Consider the following 13,054-nt stretch of genomic DNA (forward strand, 5'->3'; position numbering starts at 1 on the left):
GGATTAGAGTTGTGCAAGAAATATGTTATGATTTAGAGTTAATTTTTATCCAACATATCTCAAGAGTTCTCCAGCTTTGCAGGTTTCTGCACAGGGCAAAGCTAGAGCAAGTTTTGCCAATATACAAGCTTTATCTGTGCAAGCCTGATCAAGTTTATAAAATGTTGGTAACCCCTACCACCAGTTGGCCACAACCATTCTGGGGGTCATAACCCATAGTTTGAGACCACAGCTATAAACCATGATTAAAGCAAACCCTTGCTTTTGTGTGAAACTTGCCTGCCTGCCCTCTTCTCCCTGTCTTTATCACCAGCTCTGTCTGCCCCAACTTGGGCTGTGTAAGAAAAAGGGATTCATCTTTGCCAGCTGCACATCCAAGTAGATTTCTGCATGACTGCCAAGTCTAGTCACACTCTGGGAATTCCAAGGAAAAGTCAGACATTTGTTTCATTGCCCATTCCACTGACACACAGAGTCGCTTTGATTTTTTAAAGAAATCTTTTTAAGCCCAACCCCTTTGTTTCAAAAACCCACCTTGCATTTTTTCAGCACCTGGACATCCTGAGTTGTACACATCTGTTCAAACAGTTATTTGGTTTGCACCACAGGATATTCTGAGTGTTTATATTTTTCTTTCTTAGACCACACCTAGTCCTTAAAAGTTCCATGTTGCACAGTGTATATACTAGAGAACCCTTTTCATAGTATACAGTCTGTATTAATGATTCCCAATTTTATGACTGCTACAAATAAATGAAGACACTTTTGCAGGAACTGTTCTGCCTGACTGTGTTCATGCAACATGCGAAGTTGAAGATCTGTTTCACACAACACACTATCCTTAAACCTTTTGTTTGCACAGCCTTGGCTTAATTCAGGGGTAAGCAGCCCACAACACCTGGGCCACATGCATCTCCTGGGTCTTTTGTTTTGAAGCCCCCAGAGGACTGCAAAAAGGTGCTTCAAAGCATCTGGGAGCAAGAACATCACACCTGTCTGCCACTTCTTAAAGCAGTGATGTCTTTTCCCAGGATCGTACCACAGCTCAACTGGTTAAAAGAGTTGTAACAACTGCTATGTCTCCTGCAAACTCCAAAGTTTCTTTTTGCTTTCAAATCCAAAGTCCTATACAGCTCTACTATTTTAAATCCCTCCATCTCCTCCCAGCCAAATATTTTGGCACCATCCATTCATATGATATCACCATATCACAAGCCATGTCCATGGTGATCTTTTGGAGAGGGTCCTCCCACCCTTTTTTGGCGGGGGGGGGAGAGTGGCCCTGGCCATAAAAAAGTTGTCTATCCCTGGTCTAGCATGTTTGTGAAACCAGTTAATTGCAGCATTCAGCCAGGCACAAATATTCTCTGTCTTAACATATGTTCCCTTGTTTCCCTACTTTCACTCAGAAAGCCTATCCCTCCCCTTGGGGGTTCTGTTAAGGATGAATCACAGGAACGTCTCCACAACTGTGATAGACGACGTCCTTGGAAGAGGAGCTATTTTGCTGTGCATCTTTGCACAGGCGAAACCAACTGTCCTCTAAGAAAAATAGTAGCGCCATCTGCTCTGGAGGAAATAATGGCATTATCTAAGCTACCCAAGTGCCAATTTCCACTACAGCTGTTATAAAAACCACAGAATATTAAGAACTGGTGACTACATTTTTTTTTCTTTTTCCTTCCCCATTCTTCTTTCCTCCTATGCTGTGTCTTTTCACACCGACAAGCCTAAAGGCTGCTTTTCATTACTGCATAAGCCTTGATGGCAACTCTTGAGGCGGAAGGGTGGGCTACAGAAGCTTAGAATAAGTATTAAACATCAGATCTGGAAAAACAGCCAACCCAACCTTGCCAAATTGGATGGACTTAACTGTGCAAACCCACACAGAAGCAGCCTCTGCCAGACCTGTGAGTCATATTGATACACACTGGGCACCCCTTCCCCTGTGCATAGAAATCTTTAATTGCTTAAGGTCTGTTTCATGGCACTGAGTTTGGGAACAACTGGCATCACTTTGACTGACTCAGCAATGTTCTTCATAAAGCCCAAGTGCCAGATGCTTAGTGCAGTTCTTCCCATCTTCTTACCCTCTTATTTTCTCTTTGGCCTGTTATAAGATGGCCCAGTTCTTTCTCTGGCCAGTGATAGTAAGTCAATATACAAGGCTTTTGAAGAATTTAGCAAATGGGTGCTGCAGTACTTGCTTTCCTCATAGTGGCCCAATTCATAGGAAACACAGTGAAAATCCAATAAATCCATTAGTTCTGGGACTTAATTTCATATACTTACCTACCAGATTTATTTTTTAACCTCTTCTCAGCTCTAAATATTATTAGCAGAAACTTTTTTCTAAGTTGAAGAAATCCTAATCACTACATTTTTGCTGTTTTTGAGATAAACCATACCTTGATAGAAACACTAACAGTGACACAAATGGAACAGAATTCCGTATTCTTCTGTATTCTGATAGCAAATTCATTCTGCAACAACTGGTCAAAGTCACAGCAGCAGAAGGGAAAAGAACAGGGTTTGGGGCGATCAAGACTGCAGAACTACGAAAAGTATTAAAATACCAGTGTCATTTTAATCAATTCTTCTACCCATATTACAGTGAAAACCCTTTTTTAAAGGCTGCTCCCAGCCACCCTAGCATTAGCTGAGCAGCTCTGATCTCATGCAATGTTCAATTAAAATTAAAACACATTAATTTTTGAATTAAAAAATGCTGAGAAACTATGCAGATGTTTTACAGGAAACACATGGTCAGCTTTATTGGAACAAAAAAGTTACATAAGGACTTTGGTAGGCGATGGGTGGCCCTCCAGATGTTGTTGGCTTGCAGCTGCAATAATCCCTTACATAAGTTGGAGTTCAACATCTGGAGGGCCATGCATGCACCATTCCTAAGCTAGACAAAGCCAATACAGTGACTAGGCACTATTGACTGAAAAGTACAAGACGGGAATATGGGAGCTGGAAAACAAAGACCAAAAAAAAAGAAGAGAAATTTTCATAGACTGGATTGAATTGGGTTGCAAATATCTGTCCTCCTATGATTTTTTACAGAGGACCTCAAACGGTTTTTGTATGGAAATCATTACTGTTTTAGATGTGGCTTTCTTCCAGGTTAAGTGTGTAGAGCTTCCGTCTCCATGCTTGGTAGCCGAGGGTCAGATGATCAACTGTAGTCCAAAAAATCTGAAGAGTAATTAGGCTGAGGAAGGGAACCAGGCTAATGTACAGTACTGCAGCTTTAAAACAGGACCAGAGTTCAATATAATATTGCAAGATTTAGCAGAAGGGAATGGAAGAATGAAGCATATATGCCATTGCTTGCATCATGATGTTTTTCCAGATCATTTTTGAATACAACCTCCACAATCCCTCACCATCATGCAAGCTGGTGGGGTTGAAGGGTGTTCAACTGCAAAACGAAGGGCACCAGCCTTCCTACTGCTAATATATAAAATGTCAGATCCATGATCCATATAGCACAGGAATATAATACCTATAGCCTTCCAGATTCTGTTGGTTTTCAAATCCTATCAACTCTAGCCATTACTCATGCTGGTTTAGGTAAATGGGAGCTGGGGCCCAACAACATCTGAAGGACCACAAATTCTTTAACCTAGATTTTACCTAGAAATGCTCAGGGTAACAAAACATGGTTCAAAAAAGGGTGGTGTTGGGAGGAAGGAAGATACATCTAGAACTCCTGAACACAGCTATTTATTGATTTTAAAAAACACATTCCAATAGAAAGAAATACAAATTAAGTCTTTAAAAAAACCAAAATATCTTACAGACTATTTAAAGGTATCCTCATTCCTTGTTTATATATATATTTTTGTCCATTCTTTCTTCAACATCCTCAGATGTTCAGGCTTTACCAGCTTCCTGGAATTCCTTCAGCAGAGGTTCATCTGCTCGGAGAGCAAAGGTCAAGGTGCACTTTTGATAATACTGTGAGTCAAGCTCCAGATTAAACATCACATCGGAAAGGAGGTGGGCCCGCTCCACAGAGCACCCTGGTGCATCATAGCTCAGAGCAGTAAAATGCACATGAAGATGGAAATATGATGGCTGGTAATGCAAGTAAACCCGCAGCTGGGTCTTTGCAAGGCCAAAGCGCTTTTGTATGGCCTCCTAGAAGAAATGGACAATATGTTAATACATTAAAAGTGGACACCTATTAGTGGACAGAGGGGAAGGTCCTCTGAAGAAGAAAAAAGGTTGAAAAGCAGTGACTAAATGCAAAAGATGACAAATCACTTGAACCTTTAAATAATTGTGTAGAAATGTGGAATTCCAGAATTCTATGTTTTTTTCCTATTTATTTAACTAGATTCGTATTTCCTCCTTCCCCCAAGAGTTCAAGGAAAGCTACCTTGCACTCCTCTGTCCAATTCTCCCCCACCCCATGATACAGAGGTTGAGTGGAGTGAAAACAACTGGTCCATAAATGCAAACTGATAAAGGGCAGGTCTGAATCTAGGCATCCAGTCACCCCATCCTTGACACTGCTTCTGTTTCTGCCTGTACAGCTTGGAAGCTAAAGTGTACCCAGCCAGTCAAGTTCCAAGGAGCTGCAGTTCAAAACAGTGGCCCTGAATCAGTCTTCCCCAACTGGGCACCTTCCAGATGTACTACAGCTGCAACTCTCTGAAAACCCAAACAGAAAATCAAAGCACTTCTAACAGTAAACAGTAGGGCACTTGGGGAAGGGGGCAAAGCTTCAAGAGAGGAACAGGGTCTCCTTCAAGAGTTTTGTCAGCTGGGTGGAGAACTTCTACTGGGCAGATTAGGCTGAAGGCTCCCCATCCCTGCTGTAAACAAGATGGAAGCTGAAGAGTTCTTCCATAACCTGGTATCTTGATACAAGAGCTAACAATCAGTGAAACGGCAACATTAGAAGTTCTTCATAGACCCAAAAGATGGGTGGAGGAAGCAAACCTCTCTATTTTTCTATGATAAAATCCACTCTCTATATATAGAGCAGCTTGTGAGGGGAACCCTGAGTCTAAAATGTTCCTCTTCACCTTTCAACAGTGTAATTGCATGGTACATTTTAGGGGAGGGGAAATTTCAGCCCTGCTTTGCAGGCAGGAATGCAGGTATCCACAGAAATGATCCTCTTTCTGAAATTTCAACATGATACAAAGTGGAACAGCAAACTACTGTCTTATCATATGGGCTTCTCCATTTTAGTTCTTGTTTCTTTTCTGCTATCTTAATAATAAGGCCCACCAAGCCAAGTCTGCGGTGGGTAGAAAAGATGAAGCTCCAGGCATGTTATCCTAAAGAGGGGCCTTTCCTGAATTTTATTGCTTTCCATTCCAACTTCGTCCCTCTGGATGGCTGGCCAAGTTACAAGGTCCTATTACTGGGTAGCATAATCAAAACTCTCAACAGGAGCATAGAACCTATCAAAGCCCTCAGAGCTCTTCTTCTTGGATATGCAGCAAGCTTTGCCCCACCTCAGATGCAATCTCTTTATTTCAGGGGTGTCCACAGGGTGTGATCAAAACAGTCAAAGTGGCAGCCACAAAGGGGCAATCGAAACTCTGCCCATTTTTTATGTGCAACACAGACACACGTTAATAAAACAGAACTTCGATAGCACCCAACATGGTTGTATCTTGACTTTTTTGACCACATCCTGTGGACACTCCTACTGCATTCTGTGGTACAATTTTATTCTGACATTTTTTCAAGAGCCAGTGGTGGGGACTAAGGAGACCCCATCTGCTTTAACCTGACATCCTCCAACATTAGTCGAACTGTGTCAAACATTTGTTCTGCATTTTTTCCTGACAATTCTCAGCTAATTTGATGGGAAAGAAATGGTGCTTCTTTCCCAACATGAAGATTAAAAAATCAATGAAATATATCCTCTCCTGGATGGGATGTGTGGTTTAGACTCTTACCTTTCTTGTGAAATAAACCAGGTATCAGTGTCCTTCCTTTCACTGTGCAATCCTCACTAGTTTCCCATTCTTTAATTAAATCTCAAAGGAAGATACGACACTTGAACTTAGCCAAAAGGCTGAGAAGATGCACCATGAAGAAATTCCAGGGGGTTTTGTAGATCAAGATGTAGAGCAGGTAAGGAGGTTTCAGTGAAAGAGAGAGGTGTGACTGAAAAACCACCACACATGCCTCTAACTCAAAAATACTAACATATGATATTAAAACTCAGTAGCCTGGAAATGAGGCAGAAAAGCAGAAACCCTATTATGTGGGCAGAAGGGGACTTTCAGGAAGTTGAAGGACAGATTTCAGCACAATGTTAATCCTGATTAATCAGTGAACTGCACTATTGCCACTCCCCCTTAAAAAAGTTTCTAGTGGCCAAAGGAGGCCCTGAATTCCAATGGTGTAGGTAGGGTTCCATGGAAAGCCATTTTTGCTAGCCTCTCAAAAACTGTCATGTCATGCTAGCCTAGAGAAAACTAAAGTTCTGCTGAATCAGTTCAGAGTCATCCTGTGAAAGGAAGCTGGATCAGGGCAAGAAAGGAAAAACAAGCCCCCAAAATACATTCGCTCTGATCGGTTCTCTTTGGTTCTAGGGAAAATGGGCAAAGCATCCTTTAATTCAGACTGAAAAGGCCAGTTCCAGTTGATCTGCCAGAACTCGCTTGAGCCAAGAAGAAGCAGGCTGTTGTTTCCTAAGAAATGTGATTTTCTTCTGAAAAGCCTGCAGGGCCATGAATATCTTCATGTACAGTGGGGCAAAAAGGTATTTAGTCAGCCACCAATTGTGCAAGTTCTCCCACTTAAAAAGATGAGAGAGGCCTGTAATTTTCATCATAGGTATACCTCAACTATGAGAGACAAAATGGGGAAAAAAATCCAGAAAATCACATTGTCTGATTTTTAAAGAATTTATTTGCAAATCATGGTAGAAAATAAGTATTTGGTCACCTACAAACAAGCAAGATGTCTGGCTCTCACAGACCTGTAACTACTTCTTTAAGAGGCTCCTCTGTCCTCCACTCATTACCTGTAGTAATGGCACCTGTTTGACCTTGTTATCAGTATAAAAGACACCTGTCCACAACCTCAAACAGTCACACTCCAAACTCTACTATGGCCAAGACCAAAGAGCTGTCGAAGGACACCAGAAACAAAATTGTAGACCTGCACCAGGCTGGGAAGACTGAATCTGCAATAGGCAAGCAGCTTGGTGTGAAAAAATCAACTGTGGGAGCAATAATTAGAAAATGGAAGACATACAAGACCACTGATAATCTCCCTTGATCTGGGGCTCCATGCAAGATCTCACCCCGTGGGGTCAAAATGATCACAAGAATGGTGAGCAAAAATCCCAGAACCACATGGGGGGACCTAGTGAATGACCTGCAGAGAGCTGGGACCAAAGTAACAAAGGCTACCATCAGTAACACACTACGCTGCCAGGGACTCAAATCCTGCAGTGCCAGATGTGTCCCCCTGCTGAAGCCAGTACATGTCCGGGCCCGTCTGAAGTTTGCTAGAGAGCATTTGGATGATCCAAAAGAGGATTGGGAGAATGTCATATGGTCAGATGAAACCAAAGTAGAACATTTTGGTCTAAACGCAACTCCTCGTGTTTGGAGGAGAGAGAATGCTGAGTTGCATCCAAAGAACACCATACCTACTGTGAAGCATGGGGGTGGAAACATCATGCTCTGGGGCTGTTTTTCTGTAAAGGGACCAGGACGACTGATCCGTGTAAAGGAAAGAATGAATGGGGCCATGTATCGTGAGATTTTGAGTGAACACCTCCTTCCATCAGCAAGGGCATTGAAGATGAAACGTGGCTGGGTCTTTCAGCATGACAATGATCCCAAACACACCGCCCGGGCAACGAAGGAGTGGCTTCGTAAGAAGCATTTCAAGGTCCTGGAGTGGCCTAGCCAGTCTCCAGATCTCAACCCCATGGAAAACCTTTGGAGGGAGTTGAAAGTCCGTGTTGCCCAGCGACAGCGCCAAAACATCACTGCTCTAGAGGAGATCTGCATGGAGGAATGGGCCAAAATACCAGCAACAGTGTGTGAAAACCTTGTGAAGACTTACAGAAAACGTTTGACCTCTGTCATTGCCAACAAAGGATATATAACAAAGTACTGTATTGGGATGAACTTTTGATATTGACCAAATACTTATTTTCCACCATGATTTGCAAATAAATTCTTTAAAAATCAGACAATGTGATTTTCTGGATTTTTTTCCCCATTTTGTCTCTCATAGTTGAGGTATACCTATGATGAAAATTACAGGCCTCTCTCATCTTTTTAAGTGGGAGAACTTGCACAATTGGTGGCTGACTAAATACCTTTTTGCCCCACTGTAGCTTATTCATAAAGTAATCCCCAAAGCAGAAGTTATGAAAAAGGAGCAATGCAAAGGAAAAAAAATTCTGTGTACATGACAGAACGTTTTAAAAAAATTCTCATTAACATGGCATCAACAGTGATGCACACCAATACATTTGCAAGCATACTTGGACCAGCAGAAAGAGCCTCAGACAAGATGAAGGCAACTACCCCTTCATTTATTTGTTTTGTTAATCATAAGTGTGTTTTAAGGCAGGAGCACACAACCTGTGACACCTCCCCAAAGGCCTGGAGCACAAGAACCTCCTCAAGCATCACCATTAATAATATTTATTAATGCAACAGAAACGAAAATACAGGTAATCCTTGCTTAACAACCACAATAGGGACCAGAAATTTCATTGTTAAGTGGGGCAAGTGTTAAGCAAGTCATTCCCGATATGACCTTTTTTGCAGCAGTCATTAAGTAAATCACCATGGCCGCTAAGCGAATTATGCAATCATTAAGCGAATCATGAGATTCCCCATTGATTTTGCTTGCTAGAAGCCAGCTGGGAAGGTTGCAAATGGTGATCACATGACCCCAGGACGCTGCAACCACAGTAAATGTGAGCTGATTGCCAAGTGCCTGGATCACGATTAAGTAACCATGGGGGTGCTGCGACAGTTGTAAGTGCAAGGACCACTTGTAAGTCCCTTTGTTCAGCACCGTTGTAACTTCAAACGGTCACTAAACAAATGGCTGTTAAGTGAGGACTACCTGTGTGTTGATTAAACAAACTTGTCCTTGCCCACCCACTTTTTGGAAAATGTCTGCTGGAATTCCTCTCCTCTGCATGCATACGCAGACACACACACAGACACACACACCCCGAAATAATAACAGTAAGTAAAAGGGAATAGATAGCGACTTGGAAAAGCTGATGGAGATTTTGTTACCCCTTGACCCCTGGAGTAGACAACTGGTTTTTAGATATTTTGACCTAATTCCCATCATCCCTTCTCAATATGTTCGAAGGCAGGGAATGTAGAATCTGCAGGTGAAAGCAACTGGACTATTAGTTTGCGTAACCCTGCTTTAGATAAAACAATGATGCAATTACACATAGAACGCTTTTTGAAAACTACCCTTCCAAAAATGCAGGAGAATCCAGGTAGTCCCCCTTTAGCGACTGCCTTGTTTAGCGACCATTCACCATTACGATTGTGATGAAAAAGTAACTTTGCAACCAATCCTCACATTTATGACCTTCGCAGGTCTGTAAAGCAAAGGAAAGCTGAAGTTAGATCATAACCACAGTCACAGCTTCACTTAGTGACCACTTTGCTTAACGATCGAGTTGCCAGTCCCAATTGTGGTCGCTAAATGAGGACTACCTGTAAGGCAAAAAACGACAAAATGTATTGACTGATGCATGGCACAGAGAAAGTCATCCAATGAAGCCAAACATATGGTGGACTTTACTTCTACTATCCCCAGTGACAGCTAACAATAACCGCTAGTTATGGTAGCTCTCTGTTATTTGGGAAGGTACACAAGTGAGACGATAATGATGCACCTGTGTCCTCCTTTGGGGGTCCGCTCTGGAAACTATATGTCAGAGTAGATTCTCTTTGGTCTGAGGCACCAGCTATTCTCATGGTAAGCAGAGGGTTATTTTTTAAATAACTTGGCTACCTGAGCACATCACTAAAGAAAAACCTGACTTACAGTATATTCCTAACACTCATTCCGGACAGGGACATTCCTGCGATAAGAATCAGAGCTGCTATTGTTAAGAAAACGCAATCCCTTGCAGCAGACTTTCCCAGCCTGGTGCATTCTGGGTGTGTTGGCCCAAAATTCCACACCAGCATTGGTTGTCAGAGATAATCTACTCATTGTGGACTGATAGCTCTCTTTTTCTTCTCAGGACTTGGGTCCACTCCTAACTATGTCCAAGTATTGTGAAGAAATGCCACAGACTCTCCTTCCATTTCTTAGCATTTGAACCCAATTGTATTCATTTTCTCCTCCCACCTGTTCTGGTATATGCTTATTTGCCAACTGCAAATCAAATTAAACACAGGCTGTTAAGTGCTCTGGAAACCCCTTAGGTGTGATTTCTAAAGCAGCCCAAGGAGAACAATTGGCTCGCCTCATGCGCTCACTTTTCTCCCCAAACCACAACACAATGCTTTTACAACATATTGTGGTTACTATAGCAATTCTATTGAACTGAAGGGCACACCACAGGTGAGTATGCAAAACGACAGTTTTTGCAATGCTGGTCTGTGCACCTCAATGGTGCCTGCATTCCTCCACTCATTTCAGTAGAACTTACTCTTAAACAAGCAAGTGCAAGATTGCAGCCCATGGGCTTTGAAACTGCTCCCCCAGATTTTCCATTTGGACATTTGCTGCTGGGCACAATGCCACACCATTCTGAAAAGACTCTCTGCAACATCTGGTCCCAGAGAGACACATTTCATTTTGTCAGTTCTGCTTGGCATCAGCCAATTCATCACAAGGGAAAAAATTTTCCCCAGAAGACTAGGAGAAGGTGATGGCAGCAGTGGGAAGAGGACCAGGCAGTCTACCAGCAAAGGGGTTGCTAAAGTCATAAGGTGCCCCATAAGCAAATGAGTTGGAAAAATTCAACATGAAACTCCACAATAAATTACAAAGACTGCATACATCCTTCCTGATTGCCAGCCACAGCTTCACCAAACTGATCTATTAGCAGGAACCTCAGCTGCTGATGCGAGCCATTTCCTTGAAGCTTCATAGGAAATGAGTAAGCAGTTAAAGAGAAGAGAAACAGGTTCCCCCTACACTGGAATTTCCCCTTCATTAGCCCTGACTGGGTGCCAACAGTAACTACCTCATCTCTACCCAAAAGGAGAGGGTTAACTTGCTGTTGCACTGTATATGTGTATATAGGAGTATGAGCCATAAGCCAATTCACAGGTTTAATTTTTTTTTAAAGCAAGTTTTTCTAGTACTGGAGTAAGGGCAACATATAATCTTTCAAAAACAAGGAAAAGGAACATATGTTGAAAGCACGATTTACAAAAGCATAAAGCACCTGAGGGTGAAGAAAATAAGCTACAATGCTAATATTCATCACATCTTTGTGATTAAAAACAATCCCAAATAAAACTGACATTTAAAAATAAATCAGAAACAATTTGTGTTTTGTTTAGTTTTAAAAGATCTATATAAATGCTCATACGCTCAGGAAATACAGCTAGGAAGTTCTAAAGTATAATTTTATTTTATTTTTTTCCAGAAAAGAAAGAAAAAAAACCCAATAATGGGCAAATGTAAAAGGAAAGGGTTTCCCCCCATTCATTTTCTCTCAAAAGCACAAGACCTTGTAATGGAATTTTGCTACATTTTCTCATTAATTCACAACCTTAGATGTCTAGAAAAGAGTGGGCTGGGGAAAATTCTGTACTGAGTTTTGAGAATAAAACAATAACCCTGCAGGGAAAATGCTACCTTGAAGATCACTGTCAAAATTTCTCTAATTACATGCTAATATTGTACATAAGAGAAGGCTATTCAATTTCACCAACGAAAGAAGAATCTAGGGTGATCAGAAAACCTAGAATTAGAACAGGCAAAAATTGGATGAAGTGAAAGAGATACCCACCCCTCCTTCTTGCAAGATGTTCTTAAGCAAAGTGAGATGCTCAGCAGTAAGATCTCTCAGTGATCTGATTCCCCTACGGTGGCAGATGGCGATTAGGTACAAATCATCAAGCTGTAAATACACAAGAGGCAGTTGAGGTCAGATATACAGTGAAATACTTTTCATGTTTTGTCATGGTAAGTGATAAAGGAACAACATGAACTTTTTCCGTATGGTGGCCACTTCTGCATCACCCGGTCCCTAAAGGCATCTCTAAAAGATGGTCATGACAAAATAGAGATTTGCCTAACATTTACAGTGCTAAGTTCCACATACCAAAGGATTACAAAAACTTAACACAAAAACACAGTACATCTCACCACTGCAGAGATGATTCTGCAGGGCTGTTAATGGACAACTTCAAGTAGCCAACTTAGCATTCCCCTCTTTATTTTTAAATCAGATTTTGACTAGATTCTTTTTTCCAGCAGAGGATGCCTTTAAAGAGACTATAGCTTTCAAAATAGTTTAGCCATAAGGTAGGCTTAGGTATTGCTCTAATCTATACCATGGTCTGTTTTAATTTTGGTATATGATGCAGTGTAAATCCAGTTAATTGTGCCTTATTTAATGTACTGTGATTAAGCAAACTACAGGTTAGTGTGATATGTGAACTCAATCACACATATCTACTTTTCTATATGTGGGGAGCCCTTTCTATGAGGGACTATTCAATTCTGTAATAACCCTTTAAAGTATAGCCTGGAAATAGTTTTAATATAAGGCTTGGTGCTTGTGCTGAACAGGCTGCAGCTTATCATGAAGTATTTTCCTCAGAAGTATTTGCATCTTCTGGGTATGTGCCAGTTCAGTTGTTCTATTACATTATGACTAGCATTGTTTTTCCAAAGAACTTCTCAAATGGTTTGAAAGAGAGATCTGAAAATCCAGTGTTTGGATGTTCAGGAATAGCTCCAGGAATTACCACAACACTCTGAACATTTCTTCTCAAGAATAAATGAGTCATTTGACATTACATTAGAAATGGTGCCTGGGCCCTCATCTTGGGCTCTGTTCCTCACTTATACATTGGGTCCTTTAAAGAAAAGACTGCTG

The 13,054-nt window shown here is 41.4% G+C and overlaps 1 protein-coding gene across 1 annotated transcript in view; it reads right to left on the bottom strand.

The window, feature by feature from the left end:
* Positions 1 to 3,718: 3,718 nt before the first annotated feature.
* DCPS (decapping enzyme, scavenger) overlaps positions 3,719 to 13,054 on the bottom strand; it is a 42,632-nt gene continuing 33,296 nt past the window's right edge. The window contains exons 5-6 of the mRNA XM_007420049.4: positions 11,960 to 12,070; positions 3,719 to 4,149 (exon numbers count right to left, since the gene is read on the bottom strand). Of these exons, the coding sequence (XP_007420111.1) occupies positions 3,883 to 4,149; positions 11,960 to 12,070 (378 nt within the window). The 3' untranslated portion in view covers positions 3,719 to 3,882. The remainder of the gene's footprint in view (positions 4,150 to 11,959; positions 12,071 to 13,054) is intronic.

This window comes from Python bivittatus, unplaced genomic scaffold (genome assembly GCF_059951505.1).
Source record: "Python bivittatus isolate LINGU-HERP-01145 unplaced genomic scaffold, Pbiv_v1 ctg000320_np1212, whole genome shotgun sequence".
In the NCBI taxonomy this organism is placed as follows: Eukaryota; Metazoa; Chordata; class Lepidosauria; order Squamata; family Pythonidae; genus Python; species Python bivittatus.